Source organism: Mus caroli, chromosome 14 (assembly GCF_900094665.2).
Source record: "Mus caroli chromosome 14, CAROLI_EIJ_v1.1, whole genome shotgun sequence".
In the NCBI taxonomy this organism is placed as follows: domain Eukaryota; kingdom Metazoa; phylum Chordata; class Mammalia; order Rodentia; family Muridae; genus Mus; species Mus caroli.
This window is the reverse complement of record NC_034583.1, coordinates 9,740,769-9,767,847: the sequence shown is the minus strand read 5'-3', so window position 1 is coordinate 9,767,847 and position 27,079 is coordinate 9,740,769. Positions and strand designations below refer to the sequence as shown.

General features: G+C 40.9%; 1 protein-coding gene across 1 annotated transcript in view; it reads left to right on the top strand.

Annotated features, from left to right (window-relative positions):
* Rarb (retinoic acid receptor beta) overlaps nt 1-27,079 on the top strand; it is a 664,387-nt gene that overhangs the window by 308,333 nt on the left and 328,975 nt on the right. The window contains exon 2 of the mRNA XM_029469076.1: nt 6,858-7,297. Within this exon, the coding sequence (XP_029324936.1) occupies nt 7,129-7,297 (169 nt within the window). The 5' untranslated portion in view covers nt 6,858-7,128. The remainder of the gene's footprint in view (nt 1-6,857; nt 7,298-27,079) is intronic.

The following is a 27,079-nucleotide window of genomic DNA, read 5'->3' as shown; positions in this document are numbered from 1 at the left end:
GAGGAGAGGAGAGGAGAGGAGAGGAGAGGAGAGGAGAGGAGAGGAGACAGAGACAGACAGACGGAGAGACAGAGAGACATAGAGAGACAGAGAGAAGAGTGACACAGAGAGAAGAGACAGACAGAGAGAGAGAGAGAGAGACAGAGAGAGAGACAGACAGAGGGAGACAGACAGAGGGAGACAGAGACAGAGAGAGACAGAGACAGAGAGAGAGACAGAGAGAGAAGAGAGAGAGAATCCCAACTGCTGGGCACGGGGTTTGTTATTAAGAGTGGTTTGTTTTCCCAGTGAGACTCCTTTGGAGAAAAATTAACTTTTCATTTGCAGGTGCTTATCAGTTGGAGCTAGCTACTGGGTTAGGGATAAGGGTTTCTGTTTCTTTGATCTACTCAGTCAGGACCAGACCCATGCAGGCCCTGTGCATGCTGCTTCAGTCTTTGTGAGCATCTAAGCTGTTACAGTTTTTACATATCTTCACGTGTCTTGCTATGTTCAGAGGGCCTTGTTTCTTGGTGTCCTCCATTCTTTCCCCCTTTTACAATCTTTCTGCCTCCTCTTCTGCAGAGTTCCCTGAGCCTTGGGGAGAGGGATTTGATGGAATCAACCCATTTAGGGCTGAGTGTTTCAAGGTCTCTCACTCTTTGAATATTATCCAACTGTGGATCTCTGTATTAAATCTTCTCTTACTAGATCCTATCTACTGCAGGAAAATCTTCTCTGATGATGACTGAGTGAGACACTGATCTATGGATATACCAGAATGTTGTTGGCAGTCATTGTATTGCTACATTCCCTGAGCATAGCAGTAATATTTGGTTTTCCCCTAGGTGCCTGGCCTATGTAGTCTAAGGGTCTTGTGTCAGAAATAGATTTTATCGCATAGAGTGGGTCTTAAATCCTATAAGTGGTTGTTTACTCCTACAAGGTTTGTGCTAATATTGCAACAGTGCATTGTGCAGGCATGTCACCACTACAGATCCAACAGTTTGTAGCTGGGTTTGTGTTTACCTCTCTATTTTGGTAGCATTCAAAGTACCTTTCAGTATTCTAAACACTAGTCAGTAAGGCCAAAGGCTCCAGGTAGGCAAATGTTCAACTTACCCATCTTCAATAAGTTGTATAGATGTTGTTATCTGCAGCAATAGGACTTTGCCATTAGTTTGTGTAGAATAAGCAATAGCTTTGAAAATAGTCTGTATTGTTTGGAAGTTCCCATGGGGCCACCCAAAATTTCATTAGCTATAGCCCATTCCTGGAACATGAGGTTTCCTTTGGTATAAGAGATAATCAGATAATCACTCTGTCTTGGTGATTCTGTTCAGGTTACACACACACACACACACAGAGAGAGAGAGAGAGAGAGAGAGAGAGAGAGAGAGAGAGAGATTAGATATAGATATGACCCCTCAGATGACCCTAGTTTTTGCTGTCTCTCCCTGTATTCCCTCCCTCGTCTCCTTTTTCATCTCCCCTTCTCCCCATTTGTTCCTCCTGTTCCAGTCCCCCTCCCCTAGTCCATAACTATCTATTCTATTTCCCCTTCTTCGTGATTCAATTCTACACCCAGCCCCTGACTCTGTACCTAACCTCTGTAGTTTTGTAGACTGTAGCTTGCTTAAATAAGACTTGGCAGCTAACATCAATATGTAATTGAATACATCTATATTTGTCTTTTGGGGTTCTGAGTTACCTCACTCAGTATGATTTTTTTTCTAGTTCCATCTGACCTTGCCAGTTTTCACAAATGTCCAGGGGACTGTTAATACTACCAGCTCATGGACACACTCTGAAAACCATTTGTCTATAGAAACTATTTGATTCTAAAACTATTTGTATATACTTAGCATGTTACAAAATGTAGTTTAAATGGTGGGAAGTCTAAAGTGGGAAATGAAACTGAACACAAAACAACCCTATGGTTAAAGAAAAGATATGAGATGAAAGCTCCATTTAAAATGAATTTCCAACATAACAAAAGTATTAATTAGATCAGAGGAAACATACTGTGTTCATTAATGTCTTGGTTGAGACTTTTATTGCTGTCATAAAACACTATGACTGTGAGCATCTTATCTTAGGGAGAAAGGACTTAATTCTGCTTACATGTCCCCATTCCTGTTCCTCATTCAGGCAAGTCAGAGCAGGAACTCAAGGCAGAAAGCAGGAGCTCAAGCAGAAGCCACAGAGGAAGGCTGCTTACTGCCTTGCTCAGCCTGCTTTCACATATACCCCAGGAACACCTTGCCAGTGGAGGCGCCACCCCCAATGGGACCAGCCATGCCACGGCAATCATTAATTTATAAAAGCCCCACAGGATTGCCTAGAGTCTAGTGTTACAGAGGCTTTGTTTAAATTGTGATTCAGCTCTAACTTGTGTTGAGTTGACAATAAACTTGCCAGGAAATCTAATTAGAAGCGGTCACAGATATAGCGTGAATGTTAGAATGGCAAAGCCTGCCACTATACATGCACATGATGTTACACAGACTGGGGGCGAACCCATGGCTCCTCTCCAGCTGATCTGTTGAGCATATACTATAGCAGAACAGTTTAAATTGTGAAAATAAATATTTAAGATGCTTTTTTTAAAAATTAAAATGAATTAAACTGTTTTTCAGTTAGTATGTTTCAGCGAGAGACTTCTTTTCTGAATATCAGAGTTTGGATTTACACTCCATCCCTGCTCCTCCTCTCCTGGTCCTTTTTCATGAATGATAAAATTGATTCCACAAAAGCCCCTTCGTGATGGACCTGAGATCTTTCAGCCCATCTCCTTTGTTCCCTCCTCATCTTGCTCTTCTGCATTTTGCCTCAGGTGGGGAAGGACAGAACACAAATGAGCTCAGACTGAATCAGGCATGAAAGGAAAAATTGTATTAATACTAGTGACCATCTTTCTCTCCACAACCCTGAAACAAAGGACATTTGCTACTAGGAATAGCTTCATCAGTCATACATGTGGGCAGATGGGGACTTTTCACAAAGCCCACCAACAAGCAGGACTTTTCCAACACAGAATTGCTTCCTTTTCTTCTTATTAGCATAAGTTATTCTGCTATTAGCATTGTTTTAATTTTTTTTTTAATCTCCCAAGTGAGCTACACAGACATGCAAGATGCTGGCAATCTTGAGGATTTGAAAGCAAAGAGACAGGGAGATTATGGTGGGTAGCTACAGTCCCTGGTTGGTGTGTGTGTGTGTGTATACAGCTTTTTAAAAAAAAATCAGAGAATTGTGCCCTGTGGGGGTGAGTTTGCTAAACTGTCAGCTCTAGCAGTTAATGAGCTAGTTTGTCAGATGGAGAGAGAAAAGACCAGCTATAACAATGCTGTGCTTTGTGTTGGATTTCAAATTCAAATTGACTGGAAATGCAGCAAATACTAAATGGCACTGCTTTATTCTCTAATTAATTTGCTACAAACTGTAAAATAAAAGCATTAAAGATGTGAGCTGGAGTATGCTTTTGAGAAGAAAAAACAACCAAAGCATTTAGCTCTGCTAAAGTTATGTGCAGCCCACTCTCTTTTCATCAGAGACAATCTACAGCTCAGGATTTCTAGAGATGGTGACATTTTTGGGTGAGGCATCATTTTAGGGCTAATGTTCATAAAGCAAGTGGAAATACAGCCTCTTCTTTAGGGCTCAGGGGGTGCTAAGACCCTGGGCTTTCCCTGTGGACAGTGTCCATTTTAGTACAGAGGGACCAGAGATTGAAGTTGGCCTCTGAGTGAGGACAAAGGCTATGCTTGGATTCCTTCCCCTAAGGGTGGCAATTGGTACAGTATGCAATCTACTAGGTGTGCAAGCTCTATCTGGTTCAGAGGGAGCAGAAGAGGGAGCACCATTCAAGCCAGTTTGAAGTTCTGGCTCTGCCACATGTGTAGGATATGGGAGAAGATGTTTAAACTCTTGTCAATTCTACAGCTTATCCAGAAAGTGAGACAGGTACCTGCAACCTTGTGAGATTGTTCAGAGTCTCAAAGGTCAGAGCTTGTATCTCAGGGTCAGACATGTGGTAAAGAAACAGAAGTTACTGATTAGGGTATTTGGGGACCCCTGAATGCTCAGGAGGATACACAGGTTACTGTTTTCCCTTTATCCATATCCCATCTTTCTCTTTTTTAGTTCTCTGCTGTAACACACTTTCCTTCATTCCCAGCCCAAAGTCCATAGTCTCTCCCATAAGCTGATTCTCAGAAGCACACTACTTAATGTGTGTTTAACATGAACCTTCACTGAGTGTTTACTATAAATCAGGCATTCTTCTTCATCTGTGTGGAGCAGGATCTCATTTCATCTTTTCATTGAGCCTCTGAAGTAAATTCTTTAATTATTCACATTTTACACCTTTTTAAAAGCCTTCTATATTGAGATGTGAAATCATTTCCCTAAAGTCCAGAATCACAACTGAACCTGGGCATCTGGCTCTGCCCTATACAACTGATCACTTTGCTTTGAAGCTCCCAGGGTCTGGGTTCAGAGCTTGTCATCCAGTGAGCTGCAAAGTTTGGAAGTTCCTTCTGGATGTGGTTACCATGGCAAAGGTAATTATGTGAAGTATGCGGTCAGTACAGAGAATGGAGGTGAGACTTCTCCCACTCTCTCTTAAGGAATCTTAGGTACAGAACTTGTGGAATATGCTTGGGAAAGGCTGGGTGGTTGGGCCCTCATAAAGTGTGTGACTTCTCTCAGGGTTGTAAGTCCTCCTGATTACAGGGACCATATCACAATTTGTGATGTTTATACTCATACCTGACACATAATAGTTTGCTTAGACTGATGGGTGAGTGAGTGAGGGATGGAAGAAGGGAAGAATAATGAATGAGTGAATGTTGGAGTAGGGATGGGTGAGAAATGAATGGTTAGAAGTGCAGTATGGATAGTAGATGCATAAATGGAAGAATGAATGGATGGATGTAGAGCAAGGGAGACATGAATTATGGGTTGATTTTTTTCAGTATAGCTATCCATGTTTAATAGCTAAATACAAGATATAGAACCTAGAAGATAGTATAGACATACTTTAAAAATATTTATATAATGGATTTTTCTGCTTGTCTATGCTACATATATGCATACATATGGATATTCAATATAACCCACTGAGTCTATTCAGTGATGATTATATGCATATGTTTCTAAGACTGAGCATCCATTTGGTATTAGACAAATACTTAGGTGGCACATCTCTGTGCAAGACTAATTGTTGTAGCTTGTCATCTATGAGTGAGGTGTGAGATCTCCCTAATCCTTATTGGCATATAAACTAATATTGTCATTGTACCAGTCTGGTTTAGGGTTTCATATTTATAACTCTTTATTGTTTTATATAGAAGATATAACCTTAAAGCAAATTTCCAGGTCCTCTTTCTCTTCCAGGCTTTCTGCCTCCTCTTTGAAGACTCACTGAGCCTTTGATAGAAGGGTCGTTAGAGGTGTGTTAGGGTTAGGTACAATATGGTCAGTTCTCTGCAGTTTTGAATAGTTTGGGTTTCTGTATAGTATCCTGTCTGTCTTCTGCAAAAGGAAGCTTCTTTGATAAGGAATGAGGGCTACATGTGAGTATACGGATAAGTATTTAGAATGCATACAGAAATTATACTGGATTAGGAAAATGGCAATTATAGGTTATCCTCTAGCTAGTTGGGTAGATTTACTGTAACATGAATAAATCCATTTTTATTGAGCAAGCCTAAAGTCCAATGATACAGTTATTGGTTAAGACCAAGACATAAATGCCACCTTTGTACCTTTGAGGATATCTTGTCATGTTTGTCATCACTGTGGTTTGTAGATGTAACATCTGGATAGGAGTACTGATTGCTTTTCTCCATTGATAGCTTGCATAGTCCTTTTGAAGTACCATGAAAGCTAGTCCCCTGGCATGTGGCTTTCAAAAGAATCTCAGCTTAGTTCCTTGAAACCTTGTGTCAGAAGTGCATGGCGTCTTCAGAAGTAGCAACTTGTCTTAAAATTCTGTACGGTAACCAAAGTCAGTGGCAATTAATTGGCTGCATTATTTTGGGAGTCTTGGAGTCTCCTGACCAATAACTCCAGAGGTTTCTCATGTCTGCAGCTGGAGATTTTGTTAGGTAGTCTGTGGTCCTGGGGGAGCATTGTCACCCCTAGGTAGCATTACTTCATATTGATTTAGATAAACATAGAATATGAGTCCCTGTGGCTTCTTTAAACATTCTTCGTGTTGTCTACCTTGGTATTTTTCTTGTAGACATGTTGACAATAAGGAACTGATCTAAAATGTCCCACTGCGATGGTTTCTACCTTTTTTCATATTAAAATTGAGCTTTTTCCTGCAGTTATATTTTGTTGCTGGTGTTCCATCTCACATGGAAACAGTGAAATCCAAAATTGTTCCTGTATAGTATGTATACAGGAACTTGGAGGCCCATAGGCTAGATTGCATCAAACAAACAATTTTCCTGAATAACATGATTATATTCATTCAGAAAATGTTTACTGAGTGATGATTCACTCTCGGGAACTAAGGGTTTGAAGCATAGATGAAAACAAGAGAAATACTGTAAGTAGAGGGACAGGAAATAAATGCTTCACCATGGCTATGGAGAAATGTGGGGCACAGAGAATTGTGTTACAGGGAACAGAATTCAGAGTGGTGCTGGGATTTAATAGAGGAAGCTCAGTTAGGATAAAATTATATGTAGATGTCTTAACCTATATTATAAGGCTTGAATTTGAAAACCCAAAACCACAAAATTGTAAATGTATGGAGAAAAGAAGGAATTTGAAAGTGTAAATCATTAAAATATTTTTTGCAAAATAATAAAGTGAGAAATTCCCTAGATTTGTGATACATTTGCTTGTTTGTATTCTGACAGGATTAACAGCCCTGGAATTTGAGGATGACCACTGCCCCAGAACCCTAAGCTGGGCAGCTGGCCAGCACCAGCATCCTTCCTGTTATCTGAAAAGCAAAATGGGAGACAGAGAGCCCCTGCTGGGAGGAAGCCAGGTCAGCGGATGAATGTGCTTGCTTTGGACAGGACCTTATTGAGCCTGTCTGACACACTCGCCTCCTTCTGTGTGATTCTGGACCTGTAGTAATGTGTGTCCACCCTGGAGCACTGATCCTTCAGTGAAGCCTGAAGCATGAGCACCAGCAGCCACGCATGCCCAGTCCCGGCAGTGCGTGGACACATGACTCACTACCCAGCTGCACCCTACCCATTACTGTTCCCACCTGTCATCAGAGGACTCTCCCTGCCTCCACTCCATGGCCACCCACCTCCCAGTGGATGCAGCACCCCATCACCAGCCAGTAAGTACTCAGGGCCTTTCCCCTGGCAGACTCACACTATATGGTGGACAGACTCCGTTCAATTATGTTGGTTTCTCTCTGTTGAAAATTCTATCTGAAATTTTCTGGGGGAAAAAAATGAACATGTAATGATGGCAAGGTGTGACATAAGAAAAGGTGGCCTTTAGGTTTTGGTTCATGCTAAGCAGCTATGACTTGTTCTGTTTTATGATGTGTGGGACAAAAGCTGCTAAGCAGAGGAGGAAGGATTCCCGAAGATACTCACCACTGGAGTGCGTAGCTCCAGTGAGAGACAATGATAGGGAAAAGCCATTGACCCTCCTGAAGTTGGAGTCTAACTTGTGAGATTCCCTCTGGGTTATTGTGTTACCAATGCTGCTGGTAGTCCTCGGTTCACAGACGGTCTGCTCCTGTCAGGTGGTGTTCTGTGTCCCTGACGACTTTGGGTTCTTAACTGAGTTGCATGAGTTCTAAACCAAGGTCATTTCTCCCTGATGCATAAAAGGTCCTGTGAGAAAGTAAAAGAATTCTTAGACTGCTTCAAGTTTAATATGACTCGCTTGTGAAAAGTATTCATTTAGTATTCATTCATTTAGTATTCACAGTTTTTAAAAGTTCTGTCTGAAGGCCTAGGCAGTATAGCAGTGATCTTGTCCAGCTTTGAAGAAACTTGTGTGGTTATTTGAAGGTGGAGGCTGTGCTGGCTCCTGGTACTGTGGGAGATACCAGGACTGTGTATTCTGTGTTCATTCTTCCTGTGGCAAAGTCAGCTAGAGCTCAGCCTAGCCTTCACTATTGATGCTTCGTATCCTGCTGCTTTTGAGCAAATTTTTCCAAATATTGGTTTGGCTCTAAAAAGTTTATCTTTTGAAGTACTTCCTTAACTTTTTTGGTGTTGTTCATTGTGCTCAACTTTTCCCTCTACCTCCTCACACACAAGTAGCAGGGAATTTGCTCTACCTAAAGAATCCTTTCAAAATTAAGATGGAGCCAAGAAAACAAGCAGGGAGTGACAGAAATACAGACAGACAGACAGACAGACATTTGGAATTTGGTGACAAATTCCAGGGGTATGGGTTACCATCAGAGAAGGATCATTTTAAATTCTGACTCGTTTTCCTTCTTGGAATGACTCTATGATCCATGTAATCCATGCCCCTGTGGCTTCTGGCCTCAGTACAGGACCAATAAAGCCTTTGAAATGCTCAACAACTGTCTCTCATCCTTTTAAAGTTCACATTGAAAGTAGATGCAGATAAAATGGCTTCAAGGCTGTCAGGAGGTAGCCAAAGAATGTCTGTATTGAAAATGTATTGTCACAGGTGCTAGCTCAAACTACAGAAGTTAATTCAATATCAAATGATATTACAGAGTTAGCTTCAGTGAGCACAAGGGCATATAAAAGGATTGTTAATTCTTAGAAGTCACTCAAGAGCCTCACAGTCTAATTCCATAGCTCAGCCAATCTGACATGCAGTACGTCCTAACAGATTTCTGTTGTTAGATTGTTGTTGTGACTGAGAAATTAAGGAAACAGGATTCCCATCCTGGGAGATCAAATATAGCAGAGTAGACACTCTTGGGCTGCCTGAAGCCCCCAAGGCGACCAACAATAAATCCTAGCAACCTTGACCTACTTCCAGCCCAGATTTTATGGAAAGTTCAGCGCATACATGGTATGCAGAGCAATTGGTATTGCAGGCTGACGAGCATTCCTGGATGGTGCGTAGGTCCATTGTCATGCAACCCTCATTTCTTATAGATGCCTCTTGGCTACAGTGTTCTTTAGAGGTGGGCTTTTGTTTTTATAAATAAAAATGTCATATTTACATTTTGCCTGGAGCCAGCCTCTTAGTCAACAAGTCCTCAAGTATTGTTCTCTTTTATGAGAAAGGTATGCTGACTCTCTTGGGGGGCAGGAGTAAGGAGAGAACATGGAACTGTGAGTTAGCCTATCCCAGACCTAACCTGGGGCTATGCCTATGCCATTCACTTTTGTAAAGGTCCCTGTCGCAGTTTGATGATAGCTCCCTAAGAGCTGAGCCATGTCATATTTGAGGCTCCTTTTTACCTTGTATGCTAATAACATAAATGCATACATACATGCAAACATACATGTTGCTATCTGTTTTATGCTTGAGCCACATTACAATTTCATTTTTCTAGAACTTGGTGAGATGCTACTGGTTGCATAGGAATCAACCTTTAAGGGGTGATGGTTTGAAGTTTAAGGAAACAAAGGGTTAATAACTGACAGGAGATTGCTTAGTTTTGCTTTCAGGAGGCATGGAGGAAGATACTGGGTGTCTGCACCTTGAAAAGTAATTTGAGTAAGGGCAAATAGAAGAGGTTCTGACTGAAAGCTTCTAATCGGGCTTCCTTCTTACCACATCAATGTCTTGTTTTATTTTTTTCTTACTTCTTTCAGTCACATCAAGTAAAGTTGCCTAGGTGAAATTCATTACGATTTTTATGCATATGAGTGATTGGCTTCATATATGTATATATACAACATGTATGCAGGTGCCCATAGAGACCAGAAATGGATGACTTATGAGCATCCTCTTTAACTAGAATTATGGAAGGTTGTAAGCAACCCTATGGTTGCTGAGAGCTGAATCTAGGTCTGCCATAAGAGTAGCAAATATTCTTAACGACTCCTCTATCTCTCCAGCCTCAATGAACTCAGCAGCAGACACTGTTAAGAGAGTGTCTATGATCTGGCCATCAATGAGAGAACTCTTTCCAAGCACTTGAGAGCCAAAGACAGTCAGATCTCTATGAGTTTGAGGCTAGTAGCCTGGTATAAATAGTGAGTTCCAAAGCCAGGGCTGCATAGAGAGACTCTGTCTCAAAGACAGGAGAAGAGAGATGGAGAAGGAGAGGGAGGAGAAGTACACGGAGGAGAAAGAAGGGAAGAGGTAGAGGGAGAATATTATTAAAATCTGTGCTTTGCATCCTAAAAGAAGAATGAAATCTTATAAGACAAACCCACTGATTTTCCTCTGGCTAAAAATAAGCATAAATTTTTATATATGTCTTAAAATTAACTCAGGAGATATCCTAGTGCTGTGAATTCTCATTGTGTAACAATGTACATACCTGGGTGGTAAAGGCAGCTACTATAAAGTAGAATACATTGACAGGCAGCTGCTCTGGGTGTGTTGGCTGTGATGGAGGGACTTTTTGATGTTTCCTTGATAGTCTATTTATGTCTGTATCTGCTGCTCAAACAGAAATAATTAATCCCCTGCTTCTGAAATGAGATTCTTGGCAGCAGTATGGGATTGTGGAGACTCCAGTATCTGAGATTTCAAAAGCAAATGGGAATTTTCATAACAGCTTCTGATGTGCTGCTTCTTCCTCACACTCTCAGATTTATCTCTGACCTATCCAGAGCCTGGGCTGTGCTGAATCTCTGTCTGTACTACAGTTTCCCTATTTATGCATCTAAGAGTGTTGCCTTTTCCTAGGGCTGCTGGCACATTCTCCTAATCACAGGACTTTGGAAACTGAGGCAGGAAAATTGAGATCTCAAGCCCAGCTTGATGTATAAAGTAAGATGCTGGTTTTAAAAATGTCCTTGACTCTATGAATAGTGTGTGTATTGCATTCTGGAGCCACAGTAAACTTAGAGCACAGGGAACACGATAGGAAGGAGCACATACTACATAAAAAGGTAAATCTCCAAGCATTCAGCACCTCGTATATCAATCTATGCAGTCACCATAGTTTTAATAGGACCCTAACATGGCTGTTAGATCATTAGCAGAAGTTCTCTTTCACAGGTAAACACCATGAAGCTTAAGGAGAATACAAAGTTTAACAGTTACAGTTGGAGTAAAATTCCAAATGCAGATCTTGGGGCTACAAAGCACATGCCTTTCCGACTGTGTCAGTCAGTGAGGTCAGCTTAAACTTTGGATGGTCCTCAGCTCCACACAGGCAGCTCTTTCCATAATATGCCATGGGGTCCTTAGACATGATAGATGGTTAAGGGATTCTGAAGCCTCATTTGCTCCACAAACTACTAGGAAAGTGGCTATCATTTTCATCTTAGTAAAAAGTTGGAGGGAACCCCTGATGAGAGTACAAGGGCAGAAAGCCTTCCAGTGGGAGGAGAGGATAAGGTCTGCCAGGCAATACTCACAAGCTGGATCCCTGGCTTGCTGGGAAAGTTGGGAAGTTTTCTGTCTGTCTTGCTTTCTTTCCCTTCATGGCTGTTTGCTCGGTTTTATTGTGCCCATGTGTTCTTTTATGTGTTGTTGAAGTTGTAAAAGGATGCTAAGCATTTTGGCTGAGCCTCTCTCAACACGGTTTGTTTAGTTCCAATGCCTTCTATTAAGAGTTCTTTGCCTTCTTACTTGATTGGAAAGCACTGTCCTGTCAAACACAAAATATTGTATTCACCTTAACACCATAAACCTCTGGGAAGACAGGCTGTATGTCTCAAAATTAGCCATGACTGGGCATAACAGGAGACATAAACAAAGAGGATATGCAACTTAGATAGAATACAAATTGTTCACCATTGTCCACTGGTTCCCTGGCCCAAAGCTTCTAACTCTTTTCTGAAATACTGCACACTGATGGTCTAAACCTCACTAGTAGATTCCAGTCTTCTGGTGCCCTTTACCCTAGTCTAGTCTTCTTCCCTCTGAGACACATTTCTTGTGAATGTGCCCAGTAAACATACATAACAGGAATCAAGTCAGGGGTCGCAGGGGAGATATACTACTACATGTTCATGGAGTTTCCCAGATCTCTCAAAGTGGCTGGTTCTCAGCTGTGTGTCATGTTGGAGCTGTGTGTCATGTTGGATTCTATCTCCAATGAGAAACCTCCAAAGAATGTGAAGACTATTATGGATTGAATTGTGTTTGCCAGAAAAATATGGCTACCCTGACCTAGTATAGTCTAGGTCATGCCTTATTTGAAATAGTATCTAAGCAGATGATCAAAGTGAGACATGTTTACTAGGATGGGTGCTGGTAGCTGTCTCTGCATACCAGACAAGAATGACATAGAACTAGGGACACTAGGAAGACCAAGTGCAGAACAGAGCTATACTGACACTGCCAAAGAACACTTAAGACTTCTGGCCACTTCTTAGAGCTGTTAAGAGGCTAAGCAAGCTATCACCAACAACTGTTCTGTGTAGTTTGAGAAGACAGCTCTCAGAAATGAGTCTGGGACTGGTAAGTTCTAGCACTGGAAAAGGAAAGGCTGCACAGTTTTCAACATTTTTTCCTGAAATATTTCTATATCTCGCAGAAATAAAACCATAACTGTAGTGATGTTTTATTTGTATTCTTTTGTATGTGAACTGTTGAGCAGTATTGCAGAATGTGGTCTTTTCCATATAGCTGTAGAGTTCATGTATGCCACAGATACAAGGCTGTGGTCATATATACTACAATTTGTTAAAATGAGGTTTTCTCTTATCCCATTCACATGTTTTTGTTTTGTTTTTGTTTTTGTCTTAGCATTGAATAACAAACTCCCATAGCACTTCCTGGCCCTAGCATGTTCTATAGAGTACCCATATTTTTCTTGGTTTTAAAGCTCTACAGGTTCCCTTAGTTTCCATACTGGACTAAGTATACCCAGCAGGATCTTGCACATTCCAGGTTCACAATTAGGCTTGAATCTCAGGAATTACTGGAGTATTGGCTTTACCATTGTAGTTATCGGTTGTTTGTTGGCTTGAATCCAACTGTGCTGGCATACCTGACAGTCCCATTCCACGATTTATGAGCTCTTTGCCTGACTTTGTCATCCTAATGTCTGGAATTATCAGTAGCTTCTCATTCCCTTACATAGGCAAATCTTGATGATGTTGTTGCCTAGCCCTTGGCCTCTATCCCTTATCCTTCATTCTTAGACACAATCTTATGGTGTAGTAGATTATGTATATTTGTACATCCTACCTTGCACATCTACAACTATTATTTCTGTACATCTAAAAAACCTGTTCCATTTCTGTTCTCTTTTTTTCTTCCCTCTTTCTCTTTCTCCTCCTTTTTTTCTTCTTTCTCTCTCTCTCTCTTCTTTTCTACATAATTGTTTCATATCAGTAAATTTTACTTAAAACTTCTGTGTCTAGGAGCTGGAAATATATCTCAATGATAACACATATGAAATCCTGGTTTAATTCCCTAGTTAATCTTCTATTCTCCATTGGATTCATTTTTATAATAATATAAATCGAGTTTAATATTTTTTAAGTCTCCATGTATAATTACTGTCTTCAGAATAACCTGAAATCATTAAAATGAGTGTATTGTATAGCAGCAGGACTATGACCACTTGTTAATTTAGTGCCGAGGTTTTTTGTTTTTTGTTTTTGTTTTGTTTTGTTTTTGTTTTTTTGGTTTTTTTTTTTTTTTGCGCAGGATACATATAAATGTTTGCTTTAAAATGAAGAGTGTGGGTTTTCTTAAAAGATGAGGGAAGACAGTGATTATCTGCTCTGTGACCACACTGGCAGCATAAGTTCCAGACTTTGCAGTATCTAGGAATTTAGAGTCTAATTCCTCATTTGGAAAGGGCCCATGTATTGAACCATTATATAAACGTATATTTATGTAAATAATGGGTAGTTAGAATTCCAAGAGCTTGAAGAGGAGCAAGAAGGGCCTGGGCATCTCTGGACACAGTCTGTGAACTTGAATGTGATCTAGCCACTTTCCATACCTCACCTTCCCAAGATGATGATGGAGTGCTAAAAAACAAGGTAAGATTTTGGTTAGCACAAACTACTAATGACAGTGTCATAACACAGAAACCCAGGAAGTAACCATATTCTCCCCTGTGGCCTACTTTTACAGTCCACCATTTCCAGTCAAGTCCTTTCATGCAATAGGACAGTCAGGTTAGTTCCCAAAGGGAAAGGTTTCTAGGTCCATACATATATGTACTTCTATAACCTTTTAAATTTACATAGCTTACAAAGCCTAACAACACATGCCTTTACATTACTGAAGTATCCCAAGTGTCTTATACTTGACCACTAGAGAAGTCCTACTTTCATAAGCAAGCATACCACATGAACTTTCTACTTGTCATGAAAAGTCTGCATCCAAAAAAGACACATTAAGGCATCTCTGTTGAGAGCCAGAGAACTGGGTCATAGGCCATGAATTTTCCACTTAGGACTTGCAAGGCTTGCAGCTCAATTATATCTGTGAAAAATTGCTGATGTTGTTGAATGACTTCAGTAATGTCTGTAACAATGGTCATTTCTCAAGCCTATGCTTCTTTTACTCCCAAGCTACTCTAATGTTAACTGCTTAATTATTATGAAGTCAAACAATCCCAAAAAAGACACCCAAGGGGAAAAAGTTGAATTTGAGATTTCATACCAGCAAGTGCCACTTTAATGATAACCATGCAGTGAATAAAATCATGGCCCCTCAGCATATCTGCTCTTGCCTCAGTGCTTGACATGGTATAAATTTGTGTGAGTTCTGATAGGAAACTGTAGTGTGAATATCCCAGCCTTTCTGACTCTATTCTGACCACTTCTTTCCAGAAAAAGCAAAATTACCAATGTGCACAGTCCATCATTGATCATGTCAATTTTACCAAATGTAGATATCCAAATGGATTTATACTATATGTTTGAAACACATACATGTACATATGTATGTACATATATACATACATATAAGTATGACCTACTTATACTCCTAAAAAAGACTTAGATTTGGTACTAAGAATCACAGAACTCCCAACTGAAAACAGCTGACAAAAACAAACCATGGAGCAATGTATACAGAATATAAATCCAGTAAAGGGCAGACGGTGTTCTTCTTGTCATAAGAGATGGCCATTACCCACATTAACTACCCATTAGTAATCAAAGCAATGTCCATTAAGGCAATATTGTACTGATGTTTTATATCCATTGAAGTTGCCAGGATTTAGTATTGGAAGGATGGCAGGTGTGTACCATAGCCATTATTACCTGTAGGTAAGAATCAATCTGTTGGGGGAAATATTAAAAAAAAAAAAAATGAACATGCCAATTCTTCACAGAGCTGGACCATGCTTCCACACACCTGTTGGCCTGCCAACTCTCCAGCCACACTGTACCACAGGGCTCCCACTGGGCCATCTCTCTGGTGGGGGCCCCAGAGTTTCTCTTACTACCATGCACCCCACGGTCAGCCATCACATCACAATACCCAGTATCCCAGTAGAATCAAGACACTTAATGTTTAATTAACCAATCAGATTTATGTATGAATAATATCACAATTACAAGATGCCAATACAATAATTTCAGAGCCAATTGCAGTATTTCTTGAGTCTGGCACCTTAGACCACTCAGCCATCCTGACATGCTAATATTTCTAACCTTGCGAAATCATAGCTACTTGTGGCTGGAAAGCACTATGTGGGTACACTTCTGCAACCATCTTCCTTTTCCTCCTACTCTGAAACACTCTCTGTCTCTGCAACTCTTAGCTCTGCCTCCCTTTTCCCTGCCCAATCACAGGTCTCCTGTGCACTAATGTAATTGGACAGGGAAAATCCTGTGACATATATGTCTGTATAAAAACACTTTACCTTCCAGACTTGATTCTGTGTGACTAAGGAACCTATCTTGTAGGTTGTATCCTAAAGGCACCCTTTACCTGGGTGTCAGGTCTCATGGTAGGTGTTAGTTCAAATATAAATCTAGATACCATCCAAATATCAATAAGAAGATGAGGGCAAAATAGTACATTGAATTATTTGCTAGTGAAAATGAGATTGCAAGTAGCAACAGAGATAGAGTGACGTTGTCATGTTGAGGTCTGGTGAGAAGGCCTACTGGGTACAGGCATTTGTCACTAAGTCACTGACCTGCGTCTGATCCTCAGGGCCCATGGGGTAGAAGAAACTTCCCCCTTCCCTTCACACTTGCACTGTTTTCATTCTTTCTTTCTCCCTGATTCCTCAATTAACAAAATCTATTTTTAAAAATAAATGCAATGATTAATAATGATAAGATGCTCTGATGCTGCATATGCAATGTTAACCTTAGTATAAGCTGTTGATGAGGACTTTATAACTCTTACTAGGTTCATGGTTGGGTCATTTAGAAAAGACAGGTTAACAATAGAAAAAGTATAAGTTTATTTCATATGTTTCATGTGGCATTGGTGTCTTCACCAATGAAGACTCAGAAAACAAGGAAACCTGGGTCTTTGCTTATTTGGGCAATGTTTAGTGCAAGGAACACTTGAGCTGCATCGTTCTCAACAGAAGCTGTGATAGCTGGCATGATGTTATGGGTGTAGGCCCTTAGCAAGTCCTGCTTGCTTAGATCCCTCTTTTTGTCCTTGTAGCCCAAATAAAGACAGGCCTCTCTTTGAGGCTCATGAGGCCTCTTTCCAGTGAGTGCCCATGACTTGCCACCAGGGAGCACTTTCAAGAAAAACCACCAGGAATTATGACTGCTTCAGGAAGAAGGGGTGAGGAAATTAATACTGCTTCTTCAAATGCCAGTGTGCTGAATATTCAGGGTAATATACACTGTTGAAATAAAAAGAAACTTATTTAGAAAAAATATATTTCAGTAAAAGTATACAACAGTAAATTGACAATGATATATACTTCTCAGTGGTAAAATGGACCAAATACTTAGGACTAAGCAGAGCTCCATGGTAGACAGATGTACAGAAGGGATAAAGCCTTGAATGTATCTGTCCATCGTCCAGGATTTGGTGTCCTTACATACTGAAGCACTACACACACATACACACACTCATACTCACACACACATACACATTCTCACAGCATACACACACACACACACACACACACACACACACACACATATATATATAGATATAGATATAGATATAGATATAGATATAGATATAGATATAGATATAGATATAGATATAGATATAGATATAGATATAGATATAGATATAGATATATTCTCCCATGCATACTCACAACTCAAAGACACATCTAAAAATAAAAGCTTTTATAAAATTGTCTGAGGTTGGGGCTGTCAATCAGTTGCTAGAGGTCTTAGTTAGCATGTAGGAGGTCTTGGATTTGATCCCTAGCACTGCATAGACCAGGATACGCCTTGTAGATCCAGATCTTAGAAGTAAAGATGGGTGATAAAAATATTCAAGATGATTCTCAAGTACATAAGCTTGTCAGACCCAGCTCAAAAAGCAACAGCAGTAAACTTTTTCAGTTAGAGACTGTGTGACAGATTGAATTGTAGCATACCCCCCAAACTACGACTAGTGTACAGGGACTAGTGTTGGGAATCACCCAGTTTCTTCTTTTTATTGACAAAGAACTCTATAAACAATAGTTTCGGGGGGGGGGGTTCTGAGGCAGTTACAGGCCTGATGACTCCAGGTGTCATTCTCCTATGTAGAAAAGTTTTTTTGGGCTAGAGAAAAGGTAGAAAAGAAAGGTCTGAAGAGCCCAAACAGATATGGTTTTCATTATGTCTCAGTCACTCCCAACCATCAAAGCTCAGGAGTGTTCCTTCACTGTGAGAGAAGATTTGCTTCAGAGTCCCTTTCCATCATCCTTGGCTTCATTGTGAGGAGTTTATGTCTCAAAGAACTGTTAGCACATTTTGCATTGCACTCACCAGGTTGTGTTCACCGAGGACAAGGACATGTTCTCTTCCCTTCTTGAAGATATTCTCTCTGGTTTTGAGAGGTGAAATAAATAATCCCAAGTAGCATTTATGTAGTTCATTGGTGTACATGAGAACGAATGGAGAAGCTGCTTCTGAGCCTCTGTAGGCTGTGCACGCCTGGCCAGTATGGGTAGGTCCTCAACTATTTAACTTGACTATGCAAGGACCCTGAAGAACACATACTAGCTCAAGAATTTTGTGCTTCTAAGCTACAGTCCCTCCATGCATAGTGAATACTTATCATGTGTGTGACAAGACAGTTATTGGCTTATGATAAAGTAAATCTTTGGGGAAATTTATCCTATGTCACCTCTGATTACATAGGAAGGAGCTATGAGACTTCTTACCTGCAGCTTTTTCCTCATGTAGAGCATATAGAGGAGGTGACTGCTGCCCTAGAGCATCTGTTAGAAGCTGTGATGGCTGCTAAGTGCCCAAACCCACGGTGACACTGTGAGGACTTATTTTAACAGCTTGGCAAATATTTAATGATGACTGGGTGCTTCTGTGCTCACGGAATTTCTATGAGGCTCTTACAGGATGAAGATAGTCTTAGGTCTGGTAAATACCAGAAAAGGAAGAAGAAAACATTTTGATGTATAAGTACAGCTAGATAGCCAATTAGAGCTAAGTAACATTTAAGTCAAACAGTGAAATACTGTAGCCTCTCAGGGCCTCTCATAAGCTAATTGCCCTTTTACCTTCTTGTGTCTTTCTGCAGTGATCTAATTGGTGGACTTCAGTGCAACTGTATTCAAACTGGATCATTTTGTAGGGGACTGTTTTGGGGGGATTGGGTCCACAGTAAGTTGGTCAGAGGCTGGCCACAGCTGCAATGGCTTTCACAAGTTCAGTTTTGAATGAGAAGTGTGCACTGAATGGAAAAGTTCACCTGTTTCAAGATTAATGCGTCAGAATTCAAACAGATCTTCATCTTAAACAACACCCCAGAAATTTCAGCTCCATCAGAGTCCTTCACTTGTATCCTGTTCCCTGTCCATATGCAGAAAGCATTTTCTACTTTTACATTCACAAGGAAGAGTCACCCTCTGCTATCTTGGATGTAGTTCAGTGTAAGGCACAGAACTGACAAAGTAAAGCATGTTTAAACCTGGGAAATCTTAAACCATGAGCCTGGCAGGAGTGAAACTGAAATTAGCTTCTTTCCTGTTTCTGTGGAGCACATAACCAGGTGACCCCCAACCGGGTAGTCAGTCAAGTTCCCAGCACCCAGAACCTCTTTCCATGCTAATGAGGTGGTATTTGGTGCCCTGGGGGGAAGAGGCTCACCCCACCCATTCCAGACTTCACCCTGTTTTCTTCAAGCTGGTGTACTGGTGGCATCCAGACACCCTGAGAGGAAAGGTGGAACCAAAACCACAGTTGAGGCCAGGATGACATATTTGTTCTGCTCTATGGCTGGATCTATAGTGAGCACATTGTTTTGCCTTTCAATGTTCTGCCATTGAGTCTCCTGAGCTCAGATCTCCTGTTGGTTGCTAAAGTGCTGATGCTTTCCCTGCAGCAAGGTCTTCCTTCCTGTGAGTATTATCTCTTCCCCTCAGCCACCCCTGCTCTCTTCAGCCAGTTTCCTCGTTTCCCTCAGCTCACTTTATTTGTGTTCTTGGAATTGCTAAACTCCTTCCAGAGAACGCCTTGTTTTCTACAGATGAAATGTGCTTTCTATGCTCCCTGTGTGAGCGTCTGCACAGCAGGCTCCAGATTGCTGGACCGTCCCATCATGGCTGCACTTAATGTGTAGGTGTCCCCTAATGTTCTATTCTTTTAAATTACTTCCTTGGATAAAGGGTCCAGAAAGTTATGACTGAATCACACCAATGACCAGCAGACTGATTCGTATCTTACTTTTAAAGGTATATCCAGTTGGTGAAAGGATCAGCTGTGTGGAGCTTACTGATCACGGTTATTGCCTCTATGTTGAGTTAATCTGACCTTCAAATGTCTGAAAACAAGGTGACTACCCCCATGATTTACAGGAGAAACATCATGGAAAATATGATACAAGTAGGTAATAAAATCTCCAGCAGTAACATCCCATGCCCACAGCAAGCACCAAAACTTTCTACAGTTTCCTGTGGTTATGTCATAGGAGATTGTCCCTGCTATAGTCTTTCTCCTACAACAGGAATCTCCATGGGGGAACTGTCCTTGTAGGTAGTTGGAAGTGTATGGGGTTCGTGTTGTTATGATAATGCAGAGATGGTGCTGAGGATGAATAAGCATAAGTGAGGGAGTGGGCCATCTGCATCATCTCAGGTGGTTCTTCTAAACACAAATTTCACCTCTCTGAGGAGCATGGAGGCTTTAGATCTGTTCCCCAACCCCCATGTAGTCTGGCTGGTGCCCAGTACAGAGCATGGACCCTGCTGTGCAGCCAGTCCCTGGATTCAGACCCTGTTTTATGACCCCAGATTGCACACAGTGGAAGAACAAAGCCTAACCTTCATGAGTCTTCCATTTCATAGAAAGCACTGGAGTAAGTGTGGCTTGGCACTTGGGACTTCCTTGTTACCAGCTGCACAACTTATATTTTACAAGTGATCCAAACATGCAGAACGCTTCTTTGAGATCTAGCCATGAGACTCCAAGTAGCTGAAAAGATTCTTAGAATTTCACAATGGGTTCCACAGTCCATTTCTACCTAAACCAAAATTTCTCAGTCTAGAACCTTCCTTGTCATTGTCACACTTACTCTTCCTAACTAAAATAAATAAATAAATAAACAAACAAACAAACAAATAAATAAAAATAAAAAAGCAGTTCAGAACAGAAGCTAGCTGCCCTAGTGTTTCAAATGTTACAATGTAGCCTACAGGATGTACAAGGGTAAAGATGGAGCAGAGATTGAGGGAATGGCCAACCAATGATTGGTCCAACTTGAGATCCACCTCATGGGAGAGAGCCAACCCCTGACACTACTAATGATATTCTGCTATGCTTACAGACGTACATGTCATTTGAGAGGTTTCATCCATCAGCTTATGGAAACAGACTCAGAGACCCACAGCCAAACATTATGCATAGCTCAGGGAGTCTTGTGGAAAAGTTGAGGGAACCCAAGGGATCAAGGATACCATAGAAAAATCTACAGAATCAACTAACCTTGGCCTGAGGGAGCTCACAGAGACTAAATCACCAACCAAAGTATGTACATGGACTGAATATATAGCAAATGTGCAACTTTGTCTTCATATAGGTCCACTATCAATTGGAGAAGGGGCTGCCTCTGACTCAGAATCTGTTGCCTGCCTTTGGACCCCTTTTCCCTAGAAGAGGATGCGCTTAGGAATTGATTTGACTTGATGTGCTAGGGTAGGTTGATGATGGTGGCCGGAGAGGCCAATGGGATATAAAGTAAATGAATGAATGAATTAAAGAGAAACAAACAAACAAACAAACAAAAAAAGCACAGTGACTCCTCCACCTTGGCTCTCTGTGTGATTTTCACTGATTTTATGTTTCGATTAGTTTGATTGAGACTTTTTGTCAGCTCCCTATCCAATGCAATAAATTTGTCATAAAAGAGTGAAAAATGTCAAATTTTATTGTTGATCATTTTGTTATTCTTATCTGTACTTCTACTCTGTGATACATTCTCTGAGAGTTGATGTTACAGGGAGAGATTTTCAGTTTCCATTGTAAATTTTTCCATTGTAACTTTTTTTGTGTGTGAAGACTATTGCATTCTATAAGATCAGATGGGAAGGGGAAAGGACAGGAAAGGTGCAAAGATGGGCAAAATACCCATGCTATCTACTTATAGGACACACACAACACACATATACACATACCACACCTCCACTCAGCTTCAAAGGGGAAATGAAGAAGTATTATAAATGATCTGTAATATCACCATCAGTAAAATATCTACCCGGCAGCATAATTTAAATGAAAATACTTCAGAATTAAAATTAGACTGTCACTAGTCATAAAGGCTGAGCTCTGGAAGCCTCCTAAGTGGACTTTGTATGAAATATAATACAGTGGAAGGGGGCATACCTGGTCAGCCCATGCCAAAGGACTGGGAAATCACGACATGCAATACACCTGGTATAAGGAGGTTATTTGGGCAAAAGGGAGTAGGGGCCTGGAGAAGGGGTAGGGGCAGACAGACCAGAGCAGAATCATTAGGGCAGATAAGGACAGAAAGGGTGAAAGAGAGACCAGATACAAACATGTGGGCACAGAGAGAAGAGGGAACTTGAGTCCCTTTGTATTCCAGGCCAACTGCACATGTCAGCATTAGTTTCATGGCACAGATGATGATGATGTAAGCAAGCTAACACCCATGAGCTAAGAAATGCAAGATGTGTGTGTGTGTGTGTGTGTGTGTGTATCTTCCTGGATATGCGTGATGGAGTATTAAATTGTCTTAAAAATTGAGGTGGTAACATTTATGAGGTTATGCTTAAATCTGTGCCAGTTCAGCTGGGCTGGTGGGTTAGGACCCCCAAGAACCCTGTTCTTTCACTTCAGTGTTGGAGCCTCTCATGGGGGTTCTGGAAATATAACTAAGCACTTCCCTCTCTTCAGCCCTTTAACAGTGCCTCAGTCTATACCTAAATCTATCCTCAAAGTTTCCCATCTTCTGCACCTGTCTCCAGGAGCTGGAATTGCAGGTCTCTAGGAGAGTACAGGGCTAAACCAACGTGATTGCTGTTATTTTATTTCTGTACCAAATCTATAAAATGGTTGAAAGCAGAGTAGAGAAGTACACTAGTGGGAAACAGAAGAGAAATGAGAAGAGAAAAGGGCCCTTGCTCACAGCTGGGTGGGGCAGGTAGGTTGGATGTCCTTTGCAGTAGAAAGCTGGTTATCACGGCCCTGGTGTTGGAACTGTGTTCATGGAAGAAACACAGGGAGGAGGCAGTAAGGTTTCCTTCTTCTCAGCACAATCTCCCCCACAGTGTACATACAAACAGCACCCAAAGCATATGTGATAGAGAGTCACCAGGTGACATGCCAGCTGTGTACAATGGGAAGCATGCACAGAGCGTGCATGGGAGATGTGGAGTCTTAGAGCCGAGGGCCGCTGCTTCCTGGCTCAGTAAATCACCAATTCTTCCCAGTAAGCAAAAGTTAGGAACCAATGCTTTCTGGTCCCGTAGTGTATGCTTAGAATATCCCTAACCCAATAACAAAACACAATTTCTGTTAATTTAAACATTTGTTTTAAAATATAGGTGTGGTCTCCAGTGTGCCATTCTCATGGTCACTTCTGTCTGGGCTCCTGTGAGCTCCAGGTCATGCTTCCTTCACCTGAATTCCTCAGCAGAACATACTGAGGGAAGTGTACTTCCAAAACAAAGTGCAGTAATACACACTAAAACATCCTCACTAAAGTGTACTATCAAAGCAAAATACAATAATTCACACTAAAGAATAAACCTAAATGTTTTATTTTGAAAGAAGCAAAAGTTTTAGAAAGATGTATTAAATGTTTCTCTATGAATGTGTTTAAAGCATTGGCCTGTAATCATGTGGCACAGGATATTTCCTGATACCACTGCCTCGATCCTGAAAATTGATACCTACCCTTTCTGTAGTGTTGGAATGAAAGCATCCCTTCCTGCTAGCCTGTACACGTTTATGGATTTCATGCTTGCTAATTCTTTGTCAACTCAGAACTACACCTGTAGGGTCTTATATACTTGGTTTCCAACACTAATTTCTAGAGAATTGCCTATAGTGATTCATGGTCTAAGGAAACAGATCCTTAAGAAAATTGAGTGACTCACTTTGTAGACCAGGCTGGTCTCGAACTCCGAAAATTGAGTGATAGATTCCCATAGACACAAGCCAGTTTCTCAGTGCTTCTTTGTGTGTGCTGTTTCGAGCTTGCAGCCTTTGATCTACATACCTTGATAGTCCCTCCTATCTGTGTCATTTCCTGCTTGCCTGGCCAGGTATGGTCCGCTGCTGGTCAGTTTTCCTGTGGGTAGTTTGATTGTGGGACGTGTATGTGGGGGGAAGATTTTGTTTGTTTTGTTGCTTTAGTTTTGGAGTTTTGGGGGTGTTTGGGATGATTGTTGTTTTTGTTTTATTTTTGTTTGTCTGTTTTTGTCTTTGTTTTGTTTTGGCTTTTGAGTAGCTGCTCCCATCTGCCTCTACCTTCTTGTAAACACTTCATTTCCTGCTGACCATTATTCTCCTTCTCTTTATTTATTCTTTGTTTATCTATTTACTTGATTGGATGTATGGTTGGTTGGTTGGTTGGTTGGTTTTATATAGGGTCTCCTGTAGCCTGGGCTAGCTTCAGGTCAGCCTGCCTCAGCCTCTCCCTACCTAGCCGAGTGCTTGGATCCGAGGTGTGCTCTAACCCTTCCAAGCGTATTCTACTCTCAGAACTGCAATTTAAAAGTCAATGTGTGAGCTGCACTGTGTGGCACTGTTTTTCTCTGCTGGACTCATCTTGCTTAACAATAACACATCTCCTATGTGCTCATCTGTGGTGTTGCAAATAGAAGATCCTGATTTTGTTAAGGCTAAAGAATATCCATTGTATTCTGCATTTCCTTCTTTAACCTGTTGGAAGACAACTGGTTTGATTGTGCATCGTGGCACTTGGGAGTTTTGGCAGTGATATAGTACAGGTGTCTATAGGGTGTGCTGTCTCCATTGCCTTGGGCACACACTCAGGAGAGGTATTACCAACTCAGCTCACAGCATCATTCTATTTTAATTGCCTGAGGAATTCCCAGCCTTAGGCAGTGGCTGATTTAGTTTACATCCTCAAAAGCTGTGTCTCAGAGTCTCTCTTTTCACTGCATCATCAGCACTTGCTACCTTCAATTTTTGTGGTGTCATCCATTCTGACTGGAGTAAAGTGGCATCTCACTGTAGCTTGGTTGACAATTCCCTTGTTGGTTAATGATGCTGAGTTCCTTTTCATAGAATAGCTGCTGGTCATCTGCACATCTTTTGAGAGTCAGGATTTTTTTTTTTTTGCTCTGTTTTAATTTGCATAATCTGGAGGGATTTTTTTTTTCGATTCAACTGTTGGATTCCTTATATCCTTTTGTATTACCTGCTCTAAAATACCTGTCAGGATATTAGGCTGTTAGAGTTGGGTAGTAGGAAATAAGTGTCACAAATAAACATTGTTAAGGACATTATATGGTACCTTTCAGCACTAACAAATTGATGTACCAGGAGATCTTTAGGGATCTTGGCTGGTACACTTCAGTAGTAACATTTTGCAAACCTTAGCTCCCACAGGCTATATCACATTTTCACTCTGTTCTCTGTTTCCTTCCCCATCTACAAGTGCTGAGTTTTATTTCATTTTGTCTTTGTTGCTTGTGTGTGTGTGTGTGTGTGTGTGTGTGTGTGTGTGTGTGTGTGTGTGTGTAAGACATAAGAAACTCATTCAGGTTCTGTCTTAAGTTTGTTCTCATGTTCATGTCTAGGCGTCTCAGATTCTCAGTAAGCCTTTATCCACTGAGCTGGCTTCATATTCTTGGAATGGTGAAGGGGTCATTTAACTTTTCCACAGTGTACATGCAGATTCCTGAGCATCACCTGCTGCCCAGCCTGTTCTTCTCAGTGTACCCTTGGTTCCTCTGTTAAAACCAGCTGCTATCCATGTGTGGTCTTGTTTGTGAGCTACATTTTCTACATGCATCTACTTTTACTTTGTGGGATCCATGTTCAAAGTTGTTATTGAGACTACAACGCAGTAAATGAGGTAGTAGAGGTCTAAATAGAAACCATAGTGCATCAGTGACCTAAATTAAAGAAGTCACAACTAAATGGAAAAATATCCTTTTGTTCATGGATTTAAGAGAATTCCTTTCAATGACCACAGTACACACTGATATATCCAGTTCAGTCCCTATCAAAACACAAATAACATTCTTCACAGAGCTAGAAATACAATAAATTCTTATTGGAAAAAAAGGCCTACTCCAAAACCATCCTGGAACTAGAGGCAGTGCACCACAGGATGCTGGTGTAATATTTCTTAATATGATTCAAAATGTAGAAGGAACCTATAGATTTGGTTTAGTAATCTTCAATACCATATTCAAATTCTGAATTTATTCCAGAAACCCATTCAAATTTTATTACAACTCTCATCTTTATTAGATTTTCAAGAATTTTCTTATCATCTTATAAAGCCCAGTGAGTTTAAAATGATTTATATTAAATATAGGTGCTTTGAAATTTTAACTCAATTCAGTTCAATGGATTATATTTTACTGCCGACATGTTGGAAAATTATAGCTTCATTCCCAGGAGAAAAAAGTATTAAGTCTGAACTAAGTTATATGCAGAAATTTTATGTATCAGATCACAGATTTGAAGGAAAAAACATAGTGTTTTGATAAAATACTGGTAGTGATGGAGTATCAAAATGTAAAGATGCTCTGTTGGGTACCCAGAGCTGAATGTGTGTCTCTGAAGTCTGTTGGAGATATTGAGAATCAGATTCTGACTCTTTCTAACCAGGTACTTAGTTGACCAGAGAAGGGAAATGAGGCTGGTGGGGGAGCTTCATGATTCTAGTTTTATTGTTTTTCTCTGAGTCTCAGATCACTTAATAACACTTCACTGTGGTCAATATTCCTTATGAAATAAGATTATTCAGTGAACAGCTGAGAGAACCATTTTGGAAACTCCCTGCATCGGTGGCTGGAAGAGTATTCTGGCCCATTACCTGCCTTCTAAGTGAGACCTTCTTAAGCCTTAGTATTCTGTCACTCCAGGAAGGGACAGGAATATTCTAGGCCAGGAAGGGAATAAAAGTATCCAGGGCACAACAGATGTTTCCTTAAGTTGAGTTCCCAGCAATACACACTGAGTGGAAGGGGCTATTTGAGGCTGTGGGAGATGTTATAGCTGGGGAGTAGAGAAGTGGAACAGGAAATAGACACCATTAATGGAAGCATTTGCTGTTGTCATGTGGGGGCCTGAGGCAGAGAACCCTGCATTGGGTGAGTCCTGAGGAGAAAAGGCTGGTCCTCACTGGGCCACAGAAGCTCATGATTGGTGCTCCTTTGACCATCAAAGAAACAGTGTCATCAGGTCAAAGATAGACACAGTGGGAGCATTTGTAAACACAGACACGGCAGACACCTGACCTGGGGCTG